Genomic DNA, 21,343 nt, shown 5'->3' on the forward strand with positions numbered 1-21,343 from the left:
ACAGGGGGCGCAAGCGCACGCGCAGTCGTCGCAGCCGCGTCCCCTTTAAGAGGATTCCTTTTGCCTCCTCCGACCCTTTCGCTTCCGTTCCTGTTCCCACAATGCTGTGCGGCTGAGCGCCTCCGAGCCCGCGGGGACGCTGCGGGGGGACCCCGGCTGAGGCTGCGGCGGGGACGTGGGCTGCGGCAGGCCCGCGGCGTCGCGCGGTGCGGATGTCGGGCTGGGCGGACGAGCGCGGCGGCGAGGGCGACGGACGCATCTACGTGGGGAACCTTCCGACCGACGTGCGCGAGAAGGACTTGGAGGACCTCTTCTACAAGTACGGCCGCATCCGCGACATCGAGCTGAAGAACCGGCACGGCCTCGTGCCCTTCGCCTTCGTGCGCTTCGAGGACCCGCGGTGAGGGCCCCGCGCCGCCCGCCAGCCCGCCGGCCGGCCCGACGCCCCGGGCCCCCGCCTTCTCTCCTCTCCCCGCTCCTTTCTAGGGCTTCCCCTCCCCCCTCGCCGCAGACCCCTCACGGCGCCCCCGGGTGGAGGCTGAGGCCTCCTCTCGCCGCGGGGCTCCGGGCAGTCCTTTGCTCTTTGCTCCGTCACTTCCTCTATTATTATTTTTTTTTACTTAGAAACACAAAAGCCGGGTCTTGGGAGGGCCCAAGCCCACCCAGACCGATCTCAGGGATGGTACAGATGCCCGTTCTCTCCCTCGCGGCAGGACAGGCACCCTTCGGAGAAAGTGGCCCAGGGCTTGGGAAGCTTGGCCCCTGAGCCGGCCCGGAGAGGACTGGGTGAGGAGGGAAGGGTCGCCCTCCCTGCCCACTCCTCCCCCCATCTGGGACTCGCCGTTGTGGGGCGCACAGTGCCGGGGTGTGGATGCCTTTGGAGGGCGTATAGGGGGCTCCTTGATGGAACGGATCTCCATCCACGCGCGCCCCGCCCCACACGGCCAGGGCCTCGTTCTGATAAAAGCGTCAGGGATTTGGGAAAACTTGTAAAACAGTCTGAGGGGGGTCTCTGATTTCACTATTCCTTCTCTAATAAGGGAGGCACCGCTAGATGCTAAGGGCCCCGAGGATGTGGAAGCTCTAGATCCCGAAACCGGCTCGAAGGGGTCTTTGTGACTTTGCAAAGAGTGTCGGCCCTTGCCCCAGAAAAGGCCTGGTAACTTTCAACACTGCGCTTGTTGGTTCGCACTGTGTTGGTTACTACACTCGGGGTAAATCGGAGCCCGCTCGCTGGTTTCCAGCACTGGCAGAGGGAGCGCTTTGCCTAGTCTGCGCCCTGCGGGCTTCACTAGGAGGACTGCCCGTGGGGTGTCCTGCGCATCTTGGGGGGTGATACGAGGCAAGGGGCAGCGTCTGAGGATGAGGAGGCTGGACGTACCCTGAGGCTTTGATGGCTGAAGACTCTGACGGAGCTCATTCCTAGTGTCTTGCCATTTGCCTCAAAAAATGGAACTAGGCATTTTCACACACACCTAAACTGGAAAAGGTTGTTCTATTAATTAGTAGCAGTTCCCGTGTTTCTTAAGTTGCTCTGTGTCATGTGCCATACTATGTATTATTTAGCATTTTCAACAGCCTATAAACTAGGTGCTACTAATCACATTTTCAGATGAGGTAACAGGATTTAGAGTTGATGAAAGGGAAGGGTACTAGGGAAGGTAGGATTTGAATCTACTGCCCTGTCGAATACAAACTTACTGTATGGTATGTCGTCTTTTCCCTCATTCCTTTCATAATGAAAAGCTATCTTTTGCTATCACTAGATGCCAAGTTTCAAGCAAAGCACTGCACACATAGTATCTTACTTAATCCTTACAAAAACGCTGTGAGACAGGCATATTACATTCACATGTAAAATCTTGATCACATACTTACCCAGAGACAACTACTAGTAAGTAGCAGGAGGATGATTTGAACTGAGGACAGTTTTTATTCAGTCTTAAACCCTGGCAGTTCTGCCTCTCTCTCACTGTATTATGAATATAGCTAGGGTTGAGCTGGATGTGGTCCTCCTTGCTCTTAATCCTGGGACTGGAATCTTGATTAGCGTTTATGTGCCTGTGACAACTGAATGCTGCCTTCATTAGTATGTCTTCAGCTGTTTGTCCTCTCACCCTCTGAGGATATTCTCTCTCCTATCAATATTGGAGAACCAGCTTGGTGTTCCTAACTCTCCTAGAGCCCTAGGAAAGACTTTAAAGTATTACTTTATTGGATATTTACCTCTTTTGATGAAACTGTACCCAGAGTGGTTTTGACAGCTTAGTCCTCCAAACCATGCTGAAAAGGTACACTTGAAGGAATTCCATATTCCTCACAAAACACTAATTTGCATTTGTCTTTTGAGCCTTACCTCTTTTTAAATGGGTTTTTCTTTCTATAGACTTGAATGTACTAGGCCTTGAGGAAGAATATTAAAGGACTAGTGTGTGGTGTGCGTTTTGAGAAACAGCTCACCAAGGTTAGAGAAACACTTTTATTGGCAAAATCAGTCATCTGTCAACAGTTTATTTTTTTCTGAATTAGTTCTCTTATCTGTTTATCTATTCATTATCATTTCATACCTAGAGAACCCTGTGTGTGACAGCTGTAAAGTTTAATTCCAATATCATGAAAGGTCTTCAAACCAAAGCAGTAGTGCATCAAGTTCTGGGTTTTTGTTCTTTTGTTTTCTCACTTGAGGTTTTCTTTTTATTCTTGTTACTCATGTTCCTCACTGGGAAGTCAGTCGGCGCTCCTGAGTAGCACTAACTCCAAACTTTTCTTTGCAGAGATGCTGAGGATGCAATTTATGGAAGGAACGGTTATGATTATGGCCAGTGCCGGCTTCGTGTGGAGTTCCCCAGGACTTACGGAGGTCGGGGTGGGTGGCCCCGTGGTGGGAGGAATGGGCCTCCTACAAGAAGATCTGATTTCCGAGTTCTTGTTTCAGGTATGTTCCTTTCAAACTAAATAAGATGATGCATGTAAAATACTTAGCACAGAGTCTGGCCTCCAAGAAATGTTAGCTGTTATTCTTCAGTGCGTGGGATGTGTGGGGTTTTCTTTTCAACAGCCCATGCACAGTGACAGTCTGAAGCCCTGCCAGTGAGGCAGGTACCTTGCCAATGAAATTGCACTGATAGTGCAGCCTTGATAGAACGTAAACTTTCTTCTCATACTGGAGTTTTCTAGTGTTGAAAGGGAAGATGATGGCAAAACCCCTTGAGCTGGAATTCTAAAGACATTTTCTTTTGGAATGTACCCTGGTGTCGGACTTGCTAGAAAGACATTGCAGAAGCCAGATTTGAACAAATTACCTAGCCTTGGATCCTAAAATAGGCCATATTTTGTGGTGGTTTTGGAATTATGTAAAAAAGAAACCAAAACTACAACTTGGGAGTCTTAGTGATTGTATTGCAAAGTATAGAACGAAACGTCTAGTGTTGACAAGTGATGAAATGCTAAGCTCAGAGGTTTATGCATCTTTTTGAAACATTAACACACTGGTAAAAACCTGGGGCCTTTTGCACATTGCAGGGGTGTTTTAGGGCCCTGGTGGAGTGAAGTGTATTGAAGAGCCTGGCACTGTCTTAGATGTGAATGTCACACAGTCACATCAGACTCCCATGGTGCTTGAGAGTGATACTGTCAGTATCTGCCTATCTGTGTCCCTTTGTAATTTTTTAACCCCAGAACTCTATTCCCTCCTTCAGGATGTCATACATATCTTTTTTTCTCTCCATGCTGCTCTGAAATCCTGCTTAGAAAACTATTAGGAAATGGCTGCAGTCCTGAGCTGTGAGCGGTAAACACAGCCTTTGAGAGCAGGAGCACATTTCCCTTTCATGACATCAGGTAGGGTTGTATGACTCCCGACTAGTTTTAGCGTCTGAGTCTTACCTTTTCCCCTACTGTATTGAAGAGTGTTGGTGATCTTTTAAGAGGTACTTTGTCTAGTTTGTCAGTCATTCACACCTACAAGAAAACAAACTTTAGATTTTTGTTGTGTTACTTCAGCTACACTTTGGTTATTTTATTGGATGGTTTCAAAATTCCCATGTCCTGGGAACCCAGTCAGGCAAGAAATAATTGGTACCGATAAATTTCATAATGGAAAAAATTAGAACTCAAAGTCTTGGGAGTTTGTTATTAATTATGAAGGACAAAGAAAGAGAGGCTCTGAATTCTTAGAGGTACTAAACCTATAACGGGATGAACTTCTTGGTCAGTCGGAAAGGCTTGGTCTCTGGAAGATTACCCTAGGACCAGCTTATTATGGTGGTTTACCACACATACTTTAGTGTTCTTCTCTGGTTTTGTGTCCCTTATTAAAATTTGTGATTTGGGGACCCTCAGGATTTAAAAGTAGTGATTGATGGAGAAGGGACCCTAGGTCTTGATGGCTCTTAACATAGATGAAGGATATGGCCTCTTTTCTTATGTTCTCTGTGCCTAGGACTTCCTCCATCAGGCAGCTGGCAGGACCTGAAAGATCATATGCGAGAAGCTGGGGATGTCTGTTACGCAGATGTGCAGAAAGATGGAATGGGGATGGTTGAATATCTCAGAAAAGAAGACATGGAATATGCCCTGCGTAAACTGGATGACACCAAATTCCGCTCTCATGAGGTGGGTCCCCACCTTCTGTTGAGGAGCTTGTACCTAGACCACTCCACCTGAAGCTGACCTAGCAGAAGTAGCAACAGGCCATGCGTTTGCCATTTGAGGACCTCACAATACCATAAAGATCTATCTTACGTGGACAAAGCCAAGGAATTCATCATGCCTAAGCCCTGCAGGGTCATAACAGAGAGAAGTCTGCAGTCATAGTATTTTTAACCTGGAAAGAATACTGGTGCAGTCTGTCATAATGTGGTGAGCTATTCCATGATAACACCCTTTCACAACTGGCTTAATCTGCAGTGTCCCTCCATGAACCTAATTATTATGGCTCTCCCTCCTTTGGGTCTAGTCTGGGCTCTGCAAGCCAACCTCATCATCTCAGCCCTTCTAGGTACTGCTACTGGGGCTGAGTTGTCACTTCACTGTGCCTTTCCCAAAATGATGCAGGAGCCTCTTTGAAACCTGAGCCCTTGGCATTTTCTTGTTGTTCATCACCTCACCCTGGGGACTTAGTTCTTGATGTACTTCCTTTCAAGTAGGTGGCTGCTGCTTTGGATCTCAGTCTGATTCAAATGGTGACTATTCCTTTGATACCATTGAGACCAGATACCAGACCACCAATTGGACATTTTTTTCTGGTTATCCTGTCCTGACTTGCTATGGGGTTTAGGGATGTCTGGGGACATGAATTTCTGGGCCCATTTCTTTTTCTAAGGATTCATATAATTCCCTAACTTTATGGCTTGGAGGCTGCCTGGGTTAACAGTGCTTTTGCTCAGACTGTCCTCTAAGACTTGAATTTGCAGCAGAAACAAAACAGCACCTGGTCGTCAGTTATACTACAAAGCAGGGTCTCAGTAAGGGTAATCAAATTACTGACTTCACTGAGGGAAAAAGCATCTGGCTTCTTTCATCTTAGGGTCTTTAGATCTGAGAATGCTGGCTGAGGGCAAAGGGCCTGGAGGTAGGCCTGCCTGGACATGACTTCTCTGCTGCTTATTAAAATCTTAGCCGACCTACTCCGAACCCTGGTTCCTCTATATGCAAAATAGTCACAATAATAGCATTATCTTAAAAGACTTGCTGGGGGTTTCCCTCGTGGCGCAGTGGTTGAGAGTCTGCCTGCCGATGCAGGGGACGCGGGTTCGTGCCCCGGTCTGGGAAGATCCCACGTGCCGCGGAGCGGCTGGGCCCGTGAGCCATGGCCGCTGAGCCTGCGCGTCCGGAGCCTGTGCTCCGCAACGGGAGAGGCCACAACAGTGAGAGGCCCGCGTACTGCAAAAAAAAAAAAGACTTGCCAGGAAGCTAAATTATGAAGATAACTAAGCATCTAGCCCAGGTCAGATTCTGGGGGTTAGTGGCAGGAATTCAGATATGTTAACAGTAGTAGCTAGTAGCTGAGTTATTTACCACATAATCGAGTTGCCATTTATTTGTGTCACCTTGGACAAGAATACCTACCTCCTGCACTATTGCGAGGGTTTAATGAGATAGCATTGTGCCAAGCAAACAGTAAATGCTCAATACTTAACTATTATTGTTAGGCAGCCATGTTAGGTGTTGGTGTGCTTTATTCTTCTGGGTCTTATTTTTTCCTTTACCTTTTGTTTGAATTTCAGGGTGAAACTTCCTACATACGCGTTTATCCAGAGAGAAGCACCAGCTATGGCTACTCACGGTCTCGGTCTGGGTCAAGGGGCCGTGACTCTCCATACCAAAGCAGGGGTTCCCCACACTACTTCTCTCCTTTCAGACCCTACTGAGACAGGTGATGGGAATTTTTTCTTTATTTTTTAGGTGAACTGAGCTGCTTTGTGCTCAGAATCTACATTCCAGATTGATGATTTAGTGTCTTAGGACATTTTTTTAATTTTTTTTTTTTTTTTTAAGGAAATAAAACTACATAATTTCTACCAGGGCCATATTAGCAGTGAAACATTTTTAACTGCGGAAATTATGGTTTTGGTTCAGAAACAAGTTGTATATTTTTCACCCCTGATGATGGGAAAAAAAACAGTGCTGTATCTTTGTGGGTTGCTCTTCTACGGAGATCAGCTGTTACTGTGACTTAAGTCGGCCCATTCTGTTTAGAAATATATTTTAAACGTTTAGTAATTGACATGTGTGATTGTCCTTAATTACGTTCATAGATTTCACCAAACAGGCACACTGATATTAGTAAAAAAAAAAAAAAAAATCATTGACTTGTAGTGGCAGCTTGTGCCCAGTTGGTAAGGAGCAGGAGTGGATTACTTTATTTGGGGATAAAGATGTTGCTCTGATGGTGGTCTGAGAACTTCAATCCCAAGGGCAGGTTCAGGGTTCTCTTATAATTCAAGGCCAACTGTGTAAGTTAAGCTGCTTTAAAGAAAAGAGGGCGCATTGCAGATAGGGGAAGGGAATGGGAAGGCTAAAAACAGACTTTTAAAAGTGGGCACCAGCATAAAGATCATTGGGAAATTCTTAGCCAAAACCAACTTTGGCAGTTGGTTAGGGGAAAAAAAAGCCAAAAAAGTTTTGGTTCTATCACTTTCACTCCTAAATTTGTCTCATTTGTCCCTGGTATCTGAGCTTTAAAAAACAAAACAAACCCCCAAACAAAAAACCCCACTGTCTTGGGATTCTGTTCAGTTCAGTAATCATGGGGCAGGGGGCCTACTTTGTCACAGGCCCAGGACTATTTTTTTTTTTTAGACCACTTTATTGAAATACAGTTGACCTGTAAAAAGCTGTACATTTAATGTATACAACTCAGTGAGTTTGGGGTTAAGTACACACACATGAAATCACAACCATGAAGGCCATAAACATATCCATCACCTCCCAAAGCTGCCTCCTAACCTTAGCAGAAAGTCAGCCCTCTGCTTGGAACAAAGTGGGTACCCAAGAACAAATTTAAGTGTGCTCAGTAAAGATAAAAGGCTGCTCAAGTCAATGGAAGCAGCAACTGAAAAGGACAACTCAGGTTGTCACATAGTGATCAGATGCAATGTCTAACAGTTACATAAATAGAAAAATTCACTTAAATGCAGTTTGGTAGACAGTCTTTTGGGGAGGGGATAAAATCTTCCATACAGAACAGCCTGTGAGTACACTTGATCCATTTCCTTGGAAACTGGCCATACCTTCTACTTCCGTTGGCATCAGGGACTATTTGCCTTATTTTGGCTAGATCTTTCCCAGTTCTGTCTTCAAAAGAGTTAGTTACTAAGAGATACTGAACCATCACTTTTTTCAGGTGACTGAAGGAAGTGGGAACATTAGTGTTCGTAACAAAATACTCATTGCACTTCCACGTTTTTAGAGGGCACCCCTTCCCAGAATAGCTACTCAGCAGTGTGAGAAGGGCTCTTTTTCATCCAGCTTTGGCCAAGAGATATTACCTGTTTGAAAACAATAACAAAAAGGAATGTTATAGTTGAGCCTGCTTTCCAACTGGCTCTACACTGAGCTAACTGGTTTGTCATGAAAAATAAGCAGTGGAAATAAGTGTAGCTATTACACTTTCTCTAACTATGAGTATCTGAAAGAACCAGTTATAAGTGAAGCCTAATCAATGCACACTTTTCAGTAAGTAGCAGAGACAGGTTAATTAGACATTTATATGCATATGGGAGAGGAAGGAGAGACTATGACTGTGAACTCAGTTTTTCCCAAGAAGCAGTCTGACACAAGGTTCTATTTGAGAAACAGCATATGTGATCAATGGATGTGTCTGCTGAAACAGCAACAACTATCAGACACTGAGATTGAGAGATTATAAAATCTTATTTCTCTCCACAGTTAACTGAGGTGGTTCAGTTAATCAGAGGCATGAGCTCAAAAAAAATTTTTTTTTTTTTGTAGTACGCGGGTCTCTCACTGTTGCGGCCTCTCCTGTTGCGGAGCACAGGCTCTGGACGCGCAGGCTCAGCGGCCATGGCTCACAGGCCCAGCCGCTCCGCGGCATGTGGGATCTTCCCAGACCGGGGCACGAACCCGTGTCCCCTGCATCGGCAGGCGGACTCTCAACCACTGCGCCACCAGGGAAGCCCGAGCTCAAAATTTTTTTAGCTTTCCTTCCCATCCTTGCTTCAACCAGAGCTTTTCTTTAATTGGTTGGTCTTGATCAAAGAGGTATTCCCTGAGCCAGAGAACTGATGTTTGTCTCTGGAGGCTGCTCACGATGGTTCTCCACTGAGGGACATCTCCTGAACTTGAAGCCGGCACTTGGAAAGCCATCTACCTGGAGTGCTTAGGCTAGTCCCATTCCCCAATGTCCAGAGGGGTGCAGCAGCTCTGAGGGCTCACCTATCTGCAGTTCAGCTACCCAAGGTTCTGGGTTTTATTATTGGCCCAGAGTTTTAAAATAGTTACAGTGAGGCTTAAAGATGCAAATCTCCACACTAGGGGTTGCAGATTGGTCACAGGATGCACCTGGCTTGCAGCAGGTATGTTTTATTTTCATGGTATTTTTTTAAATCTTGAATTAACACTTAAAATTTGGGAAATAGCACACAAAATGCCAGATGTCCAGGTTCTCTGGGAAAATGGGCTCCCATTCCTGCCTGGCACTGAATGAGAAGCAGCGCATGCCAGCTGCCCCTTTAGGCATAGCTTGAGCTCCAGATTTGCCACTCTACACATCTCTCCCTGCCTCGGTCCTGTTTTTGTTTTGCTCATTCCTGTTAACACCTGGCCCCTAGAGGTGAATGTGACCCCTGGAATCTACTGCCACCTTAGTGTCACCACCTGTATATACTTTGTTTTTTGTTGTTATTAATACATGTATTATTTTTTTTTCAAGAGGATATTAAATTATTTATTACACATGATAATGGATGATACACAAGCTTCATTCCCATCTATATCTGGTACCATAATCCAATTTAGATATATTGCATAGGATGTGCCAACAATCATATATTAATAATCAAAAAACTCCATGACTTGGCTTGGGTGACCCTTTTCACGGTGAACTCCAGGTCACAACACAGTAACTGTCAGTTCAACTACACCAAGGTTTCGGAAGACAGTAGCTTCTCCACCAAAGCAGGTTGTAAATAAATTTTGAATGGAACCTGGCATCACCCTGAAGGAATACTAACTTCACACTGTTGGGGTAGTTTACCAAAATGGCTTCAGGGTAGACTGACTTTATACAGCACATTTTAAAAAAAGACACGTTTATTCAGCGTCATGATCAGACTATTACATTTAGCAATCAACAGCATGGGTGCAAAAAAAAAAAAAAAAATCTACATTAAAACCCTTTGTTGGAATGGTTTACACTTTCCACAGAACAGAAACTAAAATAACCTGTTATACAATTAGTCACAAATACAGTCCTTGAGGTTTTTTTGCCCATACACATGAGTATTGTCTAAAACATGTCTTCTTTGTAGCAGCTAGGCCCTGCCACCACTGTGCTTGGCTGAGTTCACAAATCTGTTGTAACCTGTAGCTTCCCTGTCACTTCTCTGGCTCTCCTCTCCTGCTAAGCTTTGTTTCCTGGCAGTCATCAAAACCTTCTGCCACTGCCATAGCTACTGCTGCTGCTGGAACCACCATAGCCACCTTGGTTTCGGGGTTTGGCAAAGTATTGGCCTCCGCCACCATAGGGGCCAGAACTTCTGCCTCCAAAGTTTCCTCCTTTCATGGGTCCAAAATTTGAAGACTGATTGTTGTAACTGCCAAAATCATTGTAGCTTCCACCACCTCCAAAATTGCTTCCATCATTACCAAATCCATCATAGCCATCCCCACTGCCACCATATCCATCAACACCGTGGCTGCCACCAAAGCCACCTTGACCACTGAAGTTTCCTCCACGACCAAAGTTGTCATTCCCACCAAAACCACCTCCATGACCACCACCAAAGCTTCCAGAACCACTTCGACCTCTTTGGCTGGATGAGGCACTAGCCATCTCTTGCTGAGATAGGGCTTTCCTTACTTCACAGTTGTGGCCATTCACAGTGTGGTATTTCTGAATGACGGTCTTGTCTACGGAGTCATGGTCATCAAAGGTTACGAAAGCAAAGCTGCTCTTTTGCCACTGCCTCAATCAGTCATGATTTCAATCACTTCAATTTTCCCATACTGTTCAAAATAATCTCTTAGATGATGTTCTTCAGTGTCTTCTTTAATGCCACCAACAAAAATCTTTTTCACAGTTAAGTGGGCACCAGGTCTTTGAGAATCTTCTCTTGAGACGGCCCTCTTTGGTTCCACAACTCTTCCATCCACCTTGTGTGGCCTTGCATTCATGGCCACATCTACCTCCTCCACAGTGGCATATGTGACAAACCTGAAGCCTCTGGAGCGTTTGGTGTTTGGATCCCTCATTACCACACAATCTGTGAGCGTTCCCCACTGCTCAAAATGGCTCCTCAGACTCTCATCGGTTGTTTCAAAGCTCAAACCTCCGATGAAGAGCTTCCGCAGCTGTTCGGGCTCTTTGGGTGACTCTGACTTAGATGTGACGGCAGTGGAGAGTTGGGGGGGGAGACGTCAACGATGCTTACTCGGCGGCATCCACAAGCGGAAAGGAGTAATCTCCATGTGTTTTTCTTATTTCCAGTTTTATTGAGATAATTGACATACATTGTATAAGTTTAAGGTGTGTAACACAATGATTTGATACGTGTATATATTGCAAAATGATTACCATGATAAGATTAGTTAACATCCTAGAGTCACCATGCTGTACATTATATCCCCAGGACTTATTTAACTTATAACTGGAAGTTTTTACCTTTTGACTTCCTTCACCCTTTTGCCACTTTATACTTGTCAAAGTGCTTTCACATAGCAAATCTGGGCCTCACAGTTCCTACTGCATTCTTAGTTTACTGTGGGACAGTCTGTTAAGCCATGTTGGGCAACACATACCTGGGGGAGCCACAAAATACTCCTCCACAACGCGATGGGAGTTTTGTAGTAGTTCTTCAGCACAGTTGCCTTCTACCACATTGTCGGATCTCAAGTACAGACATCTACAAAACCAGAAGTTTAAGGTTACCTTCTCAGAACATGGCTTCTAGGGAGGGCATGGGTGGAGAGGGTCAAGTACGGGAGAACAAGGGAGCAGCATATTCTTGAGTTATAGTCACTGCTCAAAGATGGAGGAGTTGTAGTCAACAGTAGACCAAATAACAGCCTACCATTTATAGATTCTCCCAAGAACCCTGTGAGATAAGTGGTAATTATTCCTCAGGATTGATATGTTTAATATTTTTTATGATTACTATGGGTAAGTTGCTTTTGGCGGAAATAGGTAAGAAGGCAATTACAGTATAATATATTAAATCTAACAGAGGTAAGCAATGCTTGCCAAGGGACTAGATAGGGGGACCTAACCCAGCCTGGGTGAGGGACAGGTCCTCAGAACAGGTGATGTCACTCCTTAACCATGGTCAAGGAACAGCTGGGTTGGGACTTCCCCGCTGGTCCAGTGGTTAAGGCTCCGTGCTGCCAATGCAGGGGTCCCAGGTTCAATTCCTGGTCAGGGAACTAGCTCCCACACGCTGCAACTAAGAGCCTCCATGCCGGGCTTCCCTGGTGGCACAGTGGTTAAAAATCCGCCTGCCAATGCAGGGGACACGGGTTCGAGCCCTGGTCGGGGAAGATCCCACGTGCTGCATAGCAACTAAGCTGTGTACCATAATACTGAGCCTGTGCTCCGCAACAAGACAAGCCACTGCAATGAGAAGCTCACGCACCACAACGAAGAGTAGCTCCTCAGTGCAACTAGAGGAAGCCCACGCGCAGCAACAAAGACCAACGCAGAAAAAATAAATAAGTTAATTAAAAAAAAAAAAAGAGCCCCCATGCCACAACTAAAGATCCTGCACACAGCAATGAAGATCCCATGTAAGACCCGGCATAGCCAAATAAATAAATATTTTAAAAATATGTATACACTTTAGGGCTTCCCTGCTGGCACAGTGGTTGGGAATCTGCCGGCCAATGCAGGGGACACAGGTTCGAGCCCCAGTCTAGGAAGATCCCACATGCCGCGGAGCAACTAGGCCCGTGAGCCACAACTACTGAGCCTGCGCGTCTGGAGCCCGTGCTCTGCAACAAGAGAGGCCGCGATAGTGAGAGGCCCGTGCACCGCGATGAAGAGTGGCCCCCACTTGCCGCAACTAGAGAAAGCCCTCGCACAGAAACAAAGACCCAACACAGCCATAAATAAATAAATAAATAAATAATAATTTAAAAAAAAATATGTATACACTTAAAAAAAAAGAAACAGCTGGATTGGGGGGGGGGTGATGGGAAATGAGAAAGGTGCAGAAACTTGCTCAAGATTGGTTATAAATAACTTAAGCTGCTAAGTGACAGGACTGGGATCCGAGCCCGGTTCTGGTACCCCTAAGATGAGTGCTTTTTTCATTGCAACCACCTTTGTGGATGTAAAAGTACCTGTCCTTGCAAGATGTACCACGAACATAGCTCAAGAATCTCACACTGTTTTTGAGGCTTAGTGGTTTCATTAAACTATCCAGATGGCAAACTAGTGAAACCAAACAGGAGTTGAACACATCTGTGGGGCTTCACTACTGTTTTTTTTTTGTTTTTTGGTTTTTTTTTCGGTATGCGGGCCTCTCACTGTTGTGGCCTCTCCCATTGCGGAGCACAGGCTCCGGACGCGCAGCTCAGGGGCCATGGCTCACGGGCCCAGCCGCTCCGCGGCATGTGGGATCTTCCCGGACTGGGGCACGAACCCGTGTCCCCTGCATCGGCAGGCGGACACTGCGCCACCAGGGAAGCCCTTCACTACTGTTTTAAGGTTTAAAAGTGCATGACAAGAGGTTTGAGTTGGCTTCCAGATACCTGGGCTGAAAAATAGGCAGTCTGCTCAATCACTAAGAGGGTAGCAGCCAAGCTCTTTCTGCTCTGAGCCAGACATAGACTGCAGGCTAAACCTAATGGGACAATGGCGCAAGGGTGTGACATGAACATCTGGGTAAAGGCTGCATAGAAGGCCAAGTTGTAATGATAAGATTCTTTTAGGAAAGGATTGGTTCTTCTATTTCTTTGGGGCACCCAGCCCTGGGCGAGACACAATAAACACTTATTCATGGTACAAAGAGTGGAAAGCTGGACTCTATTCCAGGACTGGCACCGTCTTAATGCGTCACCTTGAACAAGTATGATCTTTCTAAGACCTTAAGCTTCTTGCCAAAAAAAGTGAAGGTTGCACTAGAATTTTTTTTTTTTTTTTACCATACAAGGATTATGCACTCATACTCATTCAAGGAAACTTGGAGAACAAAAATAAAAGTAATCTGCAAAGGTGACCATTGGACTTTCTGGGGTTTATATTTCTGTTGGGCAATACAACAAAATGGCTAAGAGACTGGGCTCCTGAATCACTAGAGAATTCAAACCCCAGAGCTGCACGTGGCCTGTATGCAAGTTACTTATCCTTTCCATGTATCAGTTTCCTTGTTTGTAAAATGCTTCAGAGAATTGCTGGGACAATTAAATGAAATGATGTTTAAAAAGAAGGTCTGGTAATGCTGGGCTTGCATTCTTAGGGCAACAGGAGGTGGGCGCTGAATAGCACCTGCTCTTTTTTCAAAAAGAGTTTGTACACCCCGGGTACACCTCAGTCCCCACTACTCATTCAGAGAATACCTATGCACTTAACCTGCTATAATCACTCACAACCCTCCCAGTCCATAGGGACTGGAGGCTGCTAATTGTTCCTGGGCGCTTGGAGATTTTGACAAAAAAGACTATACTACTGCCAAGAGGTGGTTAAAAGCTACTGCTTCCCAACAGTAGGTAGCAATTGATTGGTTCACTCATTTGGTAATTGGGTTTCCTATTAAGTGACATTTCCAGAAAGACAAAACTCACCTCTTTAAATATCACACATTTCCATCTAATTACTATTTAAGGTGGAGTTGTTTGTAGAATAAATCCACACCTCCCTATTTTCTTAAACATAGGCTACTGAACACAGGGTCTCTGAGGGTGGCACACCAAGCAGACCCCTCACTTGGCAAGTCACTTAACTTTTCTTGACCTTGGAATCATGCATAAAACACCAAACAAGACTAGATGAGCTCTTTAAGTGCCTATCAATTATGACTGACTGAATGTCCACCTCACCTCATCTTTCTCAGTCAGGGTTCTATTATAAGAGCATTTAGTCCAGATACATAGGACAACTTCTATGCATCTGGGCTACTTGTTAGTTATGTACCATCCTTGGGAGACTTGAAAAAAGAGTCCATTGATCTTTCTGTGTCCTCAATCAGATGAAAGACCCCGGTTGAGAAAACTTTTGACTGTGAATTAGAAATCCCTGCCCTCTAAAGCTCACAGACAAGGCACTTAAACCAGTAATGAGGGAAATGCATTTAATTTCATGGAAAGCACTATGGCAAGCATGGCAGAAGAAGTGCCTCTGTTGGCCCTTGGGCTGACCAATGGAACAGTTCTGCTGTTGTATTAGTTTCTTTCTGCCTCTTCCCTGCTATCAGGCTGCCAGGAGTTGTTTCTCTGGGCACCACTCTACTTCCATCTACAAGCCTTTTAATTTATTTCTAGTTTCACGCGGACTGAAATGAGAGCTAATCAATTTGGCAAATAAGGCTCTGAGGGACATCCTAAGCATTGAAGTTATTTGGCTGCAGTCAGAGATGTCACCTGAGTCAGTCTCTGGATCTGAGATGAAAAAGGATAAAGTTTCTAGGGGCTGACTTTATTATTGATTGATTGATTGATTTTTTTGGCTGCGCCACGAGGCTGGTGGGATCTTAGTTCCCCGACCAAGGATTGAACCCGGGCCCCAGCAGTGAAAGCACCGAGTCCTAACCACTGGACTGCCGGGGAATTCCTGGGGCTGACTTTAGAGGGCATATCTAGAGCAGTATTTGAGAGAAGCTCTGAGTTCCAAGTCCTGGATTCTCCTCGTAATACCTGTGAAACTTTGGCACAGGTTACATAACCTTTCTGAGCCTTGGTTTCTTCATCTATGAAAGAGATACTAATATTTGCCTTTCGGGATTATATGTGATTACTGAGATATAACGCATATAAAATCTTAGTGCCTGGTACATAAGCATGCTAATGCTTTTTAGCTCAAAACAAATGATAGGTTATTAATGGGCCAAGAGATTTCTGTTAGCCAGTCAGGACCTTTACAGCTAGTGTGGCTATCACCTAAAACCATTTAACACTTGTCTTCACTTAACTGGGTTCCATTTCAAGTGTCAGTGAAGGCAGTACATTCAAAACATGAAAATCCTACAAATGTCACATCTAAAATGGAATCATTACCCCAAACTGGTTTCCTAATTTATGGCAAGATTGCAAATCACTGAATACTAAGTCACTATTCCAATTACCAGAACCAAATCCCTCTTCATCTTTTCCACAAACTCTTCCCTGAGTAATAGTTGCATTTCTTTATAGTTACCCTCTAGATGCCTTGGGAAATTCTGACTGCTCTTTGCACTCTATTCCCACCTTTCCCACAGATAATAAAGAACATTCAACAAACATTTACTGAGTGTCTGCTCAGTGCTAGATGAAGATGAGCAATAACAGACATGCTTCCTGTGAGGTGGACGAGCAGTAGAAGAGGGGCAGAGAATCAAATATCAATTAAATACATGTATGAATACATGTAAAATTACAGCTCTTTTGAATACCATGATAGCCACAGGTCCTGAAAGAGAATCTGACTCAATACAGAAGAATGAAAACTTCCTTGAGGAAGTGGCAGTTGAAATCTGAAGAAAGGAAATTAAGTAGGCAAAAAAAAAGCAATGTGGGGACTTGCCTGGCAGTCCAGTGGTTAAGATCCCACGCTTCCACTGCAGGGAATACGAGTTTGATCCCTAGTCAGGAAACTAAGATCCTGCATGCCACACAGTGAGGCCAAAAAAAAAAAAAAAAAGGAATGCATGGGCTGAGATGGGGGTAAAGGCAAGAGCCCAGAATTCTAACAAGGGGAAAGAATGGAGAGCTCTGGGAAAGCAACGTCTTGAAGAAGTGGGCAGAAGCTTGGTTAAATGATGCCCCACAGGCTATGGTGAAGCTTTCCTTTTTATCCTAAAGAGCACTAGGAAGCCACCTGAAGGGCTTGGGTAGGAGAATGACATCAGATTTCTGTTTTGAAACACTGTAACTTTGGGCAAATTGGTTAACCTCCCTAGACCTAAGCATCAAGATTACAAAATAGAGGATTTGAAGGAATCAAAGACTGGAGTGAGGGCTTCCCTGGTGGCGCAGTGGTTGAGAGTCCGCCTGCCGATGCAGGGGACACGGGTTCGTGCCCCAGTCTGAGAAGATCCCACATGCTGCGGTGCGGCTGGGCCCGTGAGCCATGGCTGCTGAGCCTGTGTGTCAGGAGCCTGTGCTCCGCAACGGGAGAGGCCACAACGGTGAGAGGCCCGCGTATCGCAAAAAAAAAAAAAGACTGGAGTGAGACCATGAGGCTAGCAAGCACTTTACATGAAGGTTATGGTTACAGATAAGTGTGGCTCTCCCTACCGGCATTGACTAATGGCAGCTTTCTTTCTCCCACCTGTACCAGGAGTTTATTTTTTTAAATTCCATCAGAAAAAGGCTAGGACAGAGTTGTAGACTACCCATATCTTTATAGGCTACATACCCATCCTTTCTAAGAAGCTGCAGTCCCAAACAGCAAACAAGTCTGCTTTTCAAAAAAAGATCATTTTCTTTTAAAATGTATTAAGATTTGGCAAAAATTGGTAGAGGTGGGTAGAGGCTGCACCCTTTTAGTACTCATAAGCTGCTTTGTCAAAGACCCACCCCTCCCTGTTTCATTACACTACTTCACTACTTGGGTTATTACTCTGCCCCCTTAGGCATTTGTGTTTTGGGCCCTAGGTATAAAATGAACAGTTAAAACTTCCCTCTAGGCTTCCCTGGTGGCGCAGTGGTTAAGAATCCGCCTGCCAATGCAGGGGACACAGGTATGAGCCCTGGCCCAGGAAGGTCCCACATGCCACGGAGCAACTAAGCCCATGTGCCACAACTACTGAGCCCGCGTGCCACAACTACTGAAGCCCACGCGCCTACAGCCCATGCTCCGCAACAAGAGAAGCCACGACAATAAGCCACGCAGCGCAACGAAGAGTAGCCCCCGCTTGCCACAACTAGAGAAAGCCGGCACGCAGCAACGAAGACCCAACACAGCCAAAAAACAAACAAACAAAAAAACTTCCCTCTGCATTCCCATCTTCTTTAACACTAACCATCGTTAATAGTTTCTTGCATGCCCTTTCAGGGAACAAAACAAAACTTAATGCATACACCAGAGTATATAAAATAGATTACACATAAAGTATCGATAATACCATACACGATGTCATGAACTTTGCCTTTTTTATTAAGTATATCTTGGAGACCTTTCCATATCAGCATATAGTTATTTCATTATTTTTAACTGCCAAATATTCCAGTGTACTATGATGATATATTTAGCCATGAAGGACACTTAGAATGTTTCTGGGGTTTGTTTCTTTTCTGTTGTTTTGTATTATAAACAGATTTGCATACCCTGGGCGCTTGTGAACACATCTTGATGCACTTTCACAGATATTTCCATAGCGAACCACTAGGTCAGAAAATATGTACATTTAAAATTTTTGAGACAGGAATTCAGCAGCTAGGAAATCAGACATGAGCTCACATTCTATTAACAAGAAACATTACAAATCAACAAAAATAAGATTATCAAGAAAAATATTAGAAGAAAACCCTGGGACTTCCCTGGTGGCCCAGTGGTTAAGACTCCGCGCTTCCACTGAAGGGATCGCGGGTTCGATCCCTGGTCCGGGAACTACAATCCCGCATGCCGCACGGCCAAAAAAAGAAAACCAGACAGGATAAGGAGTTAATGCAAAGATCCTAGAGGAGCAACGAATCTGGCGTGTTGGAGAAACGGTAAAGAAGCCAATGTGGTTGGAATGATAAAAGCAGTACTTCGGTGCGGTAGGGAGGGACTCTAGGAAGTTGGGCCTCGAAAGTGAAGCTTAGCAGTTCGGATTTTGTTCCTAGTTACAGTGGGAGCCATCGAGGATTCTACAAGGGAGGGACAGGATCCATAATGAACAAGGGAAAGAGTGAAAGCACCCGCGGGGTGACCGTGGGCAAGTTCTCGCATCTCGCTTCTGTGAAATGAGACACTAATCTTCATCTTAACTGGGAGCGAAGGCGCCGCAGGCAAAGCTTCGAGGCCGTAGTCGCGAGCTTACCTGTCCTCCAGAACTGACTCCATGGGCTCCACCCCGTCCGTGTCCACGGCGCGAAGCCGGTCGGCGAAGGCGATGGCTTTCTCCAGCCGTGCCACGGCCTCTTGGCTACCGAAGTCCACAAGCGCTAGCCGCTCCAGGTGCTCGATCAGCTCGGCCGTGACCCGGCGGCTTCCCTGGGGGAGGATGAGGCGGAGGGCTTGGGTCACAGGTGGGGCCTGCTCCGCCTCCCGCCCCGCTTCGGCACCCGCCTAGACGCCCCGGCCTCTACCTGAGGATCGGCCTTGGAGGGGAAGCCCCGGCGCCCGCCCGCCGACGCTCGAAGGCCCAGCCACAGTGCCCGCGTCCACATTTCTCTCCTTCTCGGCCCCCGTAGTGCGTCCTCTCGTAAAGCCTAGCGACGCGCTTAAAAGTGATGACATCCGAGAGCGCCGCCACCGCCGACGCCATGAACAGTGTAGGGGAGGCTTGCACCGACATGAAGCGTGAGTACGACCAGTGCTTCAATCGCTGGTTTGCCGAGAAATTCCTCAAGGGGGACTGCTCCGGGGACCCGTGCACCGACCTCTTCAAGCGCTACCAGCAGTGTGTTCAGGTGAGCTGAGGCCCGGGTCCTCTCGCCTCTACCCCAGGCACCGGCTTCTCTCTACGGTGTTCCTGGCCTCACGCATCGTATCTTGAGGGCGTTGGGACTGGCAGGGTGAAGAAAAGCCTCGATGAGACCAGTGACAGTAGTTCTCTCCCCTACCGTCACCAAGGCTGCCTGGTATCTCTCCGAATGACAAAGTTAAATATTTTTGCAGCACTTTACTTTTTACGGAGCCCAGTAACATTCTTTGGTTCATTTGGTGCTCAACCTGAACTTGCAAAGTGGGTATAGTTATTCGTATTTTATGCATGGAACACTCACGCCCAGAAATAGGAAGTGATTAGTCGAAGTTCACTAGAATCAAGTTTCCTTGGATTTTGTGGTGGTGCACTTTTCCAATATTGCTGAGGGACAAGGAGGGGTGTTAGCCTCTCTGGCCTGTTAGACATTATGGAGGATCTCCTTTTGTTATATTCCCTTCATTGGCCTATTTTATTCTCTCTTGACTAGCCAGAACATCTTCATTCCAGCCCAGTGAATGTGAAACTGATCTGAATCGTAATAACAGCCCTGGGCAAGGCACTCCCAATTAGTTAACTTAAAAAACATCCTCAGTAATTCCAGGTGGAGCTGCTGTCTTTACCCAATATAGATAGGGAAGTTAGGCTTGATCAAAGTTACATAGCCAGTAAGTCCTGGGACTGATTTGAACTTGTGTCTGTCACAAGAGTGGTGATACTGTTTAAATTCCACTTCTGAATTTTGATGTTAACTCTTTCCAATCTCTCTGGTTTTACAGTTAATTTCTTTGTAATCTTATGTTAAAAAGCATGGGGTTTGAATCATGTTTGGTAGTCCTTATGGTCCAGTCGGATTTACTTTTGTACCATCATAAAGTTTGGTCCTCAGGCTCCATGTGGACCTTTATCATGTGTTTTCTTCCATCAGAAAGCAATAAAGGAGAAGGAGATTCCTATTGAAGGACTGGAGTTCATGGGCCACGGCAAAGAAAAGCCTGAAAGCTCTTCTTGACCTCGACAGTCACCTTGAAAATGGACTCCTCAAATCAGGAAATTGAGGACTCTGGATCCTGTCAGTTAAAGCTGTGAAGATAGCATCGATTTGATGAATTTAGGAGAGAGGAGTTTCCTGTCCTCCTTGATATTTTTCTCTCATTTGTAAAAGATGATGAAAAAAATCACTCTTTGCTTTGAAATTTCAGGCTTTGGCATCAGCAGGAACTCAATGTGCTAAATAATGGGATTATGGTTGCAATACTTGGTCTGGGATCGGTTTTAAATGTATCTTGTATGTAAATGCTGATAAGCTTGTCAGGATGATCAAGGTTGCCTGAGTTATGCTTCGAAGGGCATTACTTGTACACTGTACTGGGGTTACTGTTCATGGAAACAACTGGTTAGGATCTCTCTTTTCTCTCACGGAGATAATGCTTTGGAAAGCGTTCCCAGCACAACAGTTTCGATCAATGCTTGGGAGCAGTTTTATTTTTATATAGTAACTTAATTGTTAAGATTGCTGATGGACTGGGTTAGCCAAGAGGAAGACAGCTTTTAACAGTTCCCTACCTTAAGAAGAGGTGTCAGATCTCATATTAAGAGGTGAAAGCTTCAAGAACACTGTGAACACCATTTCAGAGTTCATGGTGTATTTCAGCAATTAAGATCCTTGGAGTGGCTATGCAGGAGGATCCTAAATTGCAAAGATTTGCTGTTGCCAGCTTTCAACTTAAGTAAATGAATTAAGTCAACCTGTGTATCATAAAAGTGCCAAAATGCTGCCTCTGGTTAAATGGGGGGAGAAAAGAGTTCACTTTATTTGCCTCCTTTACCCACCCTGCCCTGTAATGCCTGTAATCATGAAGATGGAACAAATTGTAACATTTAGTTTCTATCATTATTTG

At 45.4% G+C, this 21,343-nt stretch overlaps 3 protein-coding genes and 1 pseudogene across 5 annotated transcripts; 2 read left to right on the forward strand and 2 right to left on the reverse strand.

The window, feature by feature from the left end:
* The first annotated feature begins 79 nt into the window (after positions 1-79).
* Positions 80-6,727, forward strand: SRSF9 (serine and arginine rich splicing factor 9). Its single transcript, XM_029220980.1, has 4 exons — positions 80-400; positions 2,775-2,935; positions 4,442-4,614; positions 6,228-6,727. Exons 1-4 carry the CDS (start codon positions 213-215, stop codon positions 6,369-6,371), a joined length of 666 nt encoding a protein of 221 aa, XP_029076813.1. The 5' UTR covers positions 80-212; the 3' UTR covers positions 6,372-6,727.
* Positions 6,660-19,276, reverse strand: GATC (glutamyl-tRNA amidotransferase subunit C). 2 transcript variants are annotated; one of them, XM_029221003.1, is made up of 4 exons: positions 19,105-19,276; positions 18,837-19,009; positions 11,482-11,585; positions 6,660-7,991 (listed from the first exon to the last, which is right to left on the reverse strand). In XM_029221003.1, the coding sequence occupies exons 1-4, from the start codon at positions 19,183-19,185 to the stop codon at positions 7,939-7,941; spliced, it is 411 nt and encodes a 136-aa protein (XP_029076836.1). In that variant the 5' UTR covers positions 19,186-19,276; the 3' UTR covers positions 6,660-7,938. The 2 variants fall into 2 exon arrangements, with proteins under 2 accessions (XP_029076836.1, XP_029076827.1); XM_029220994.1 differs by lacking the exon at positions 6,660-7,991 and having other exon boundaries at positions 9,757-11,585; positions 19,105-19,268.
* LOC114894387 lies at positions 9,946-11,294 on the reverse strand (annotated as a pseudogene). Its single transcript, XR_003793196.1, has one exon. The product of XR_003793196.1 is annotated as a heterogeneous nuclear ribonucleoprotein A1-like (transcript).
* On the forward strand, positions 19,249-21,334 carry TRIAP1 (TP53 regulated inhibitor of apoptosis 1). Its single transcript, XM_029221046.1, has 2 exons — positions 19,249-19,428; positions 20,371-21,334. The coding sequence occupies exons 1-2, from the start codon at positions 19,249-19,251 to the stop codon at positions 20,452-20,454; spliced, it is 264 nt and encodes an 87-aa protein (XP_029076879.1). The 3' UTR covers positions 20,455-21,334.
* The last annotated feature ends 9 nt before the right edge of the window (positions 21,335-21,343 follow it).

Source organism: Monodon monoceros, unplaced genomic scaffold (assembly GCF_005190385.1).
Source record: "Monodon monoceros isolate NGI ecotype Baffin Bay Population unplaced genomic scaffold, NGI_Narwhal_1 Super_Scaffold_1, whole genome shotgun sequence".
Lineage (NCBI taxonomy): Eukaryota > Metazoa > Chordata > Mammalia > Artiodactyla > Monodontidae > Monodon > Monodon monoceros.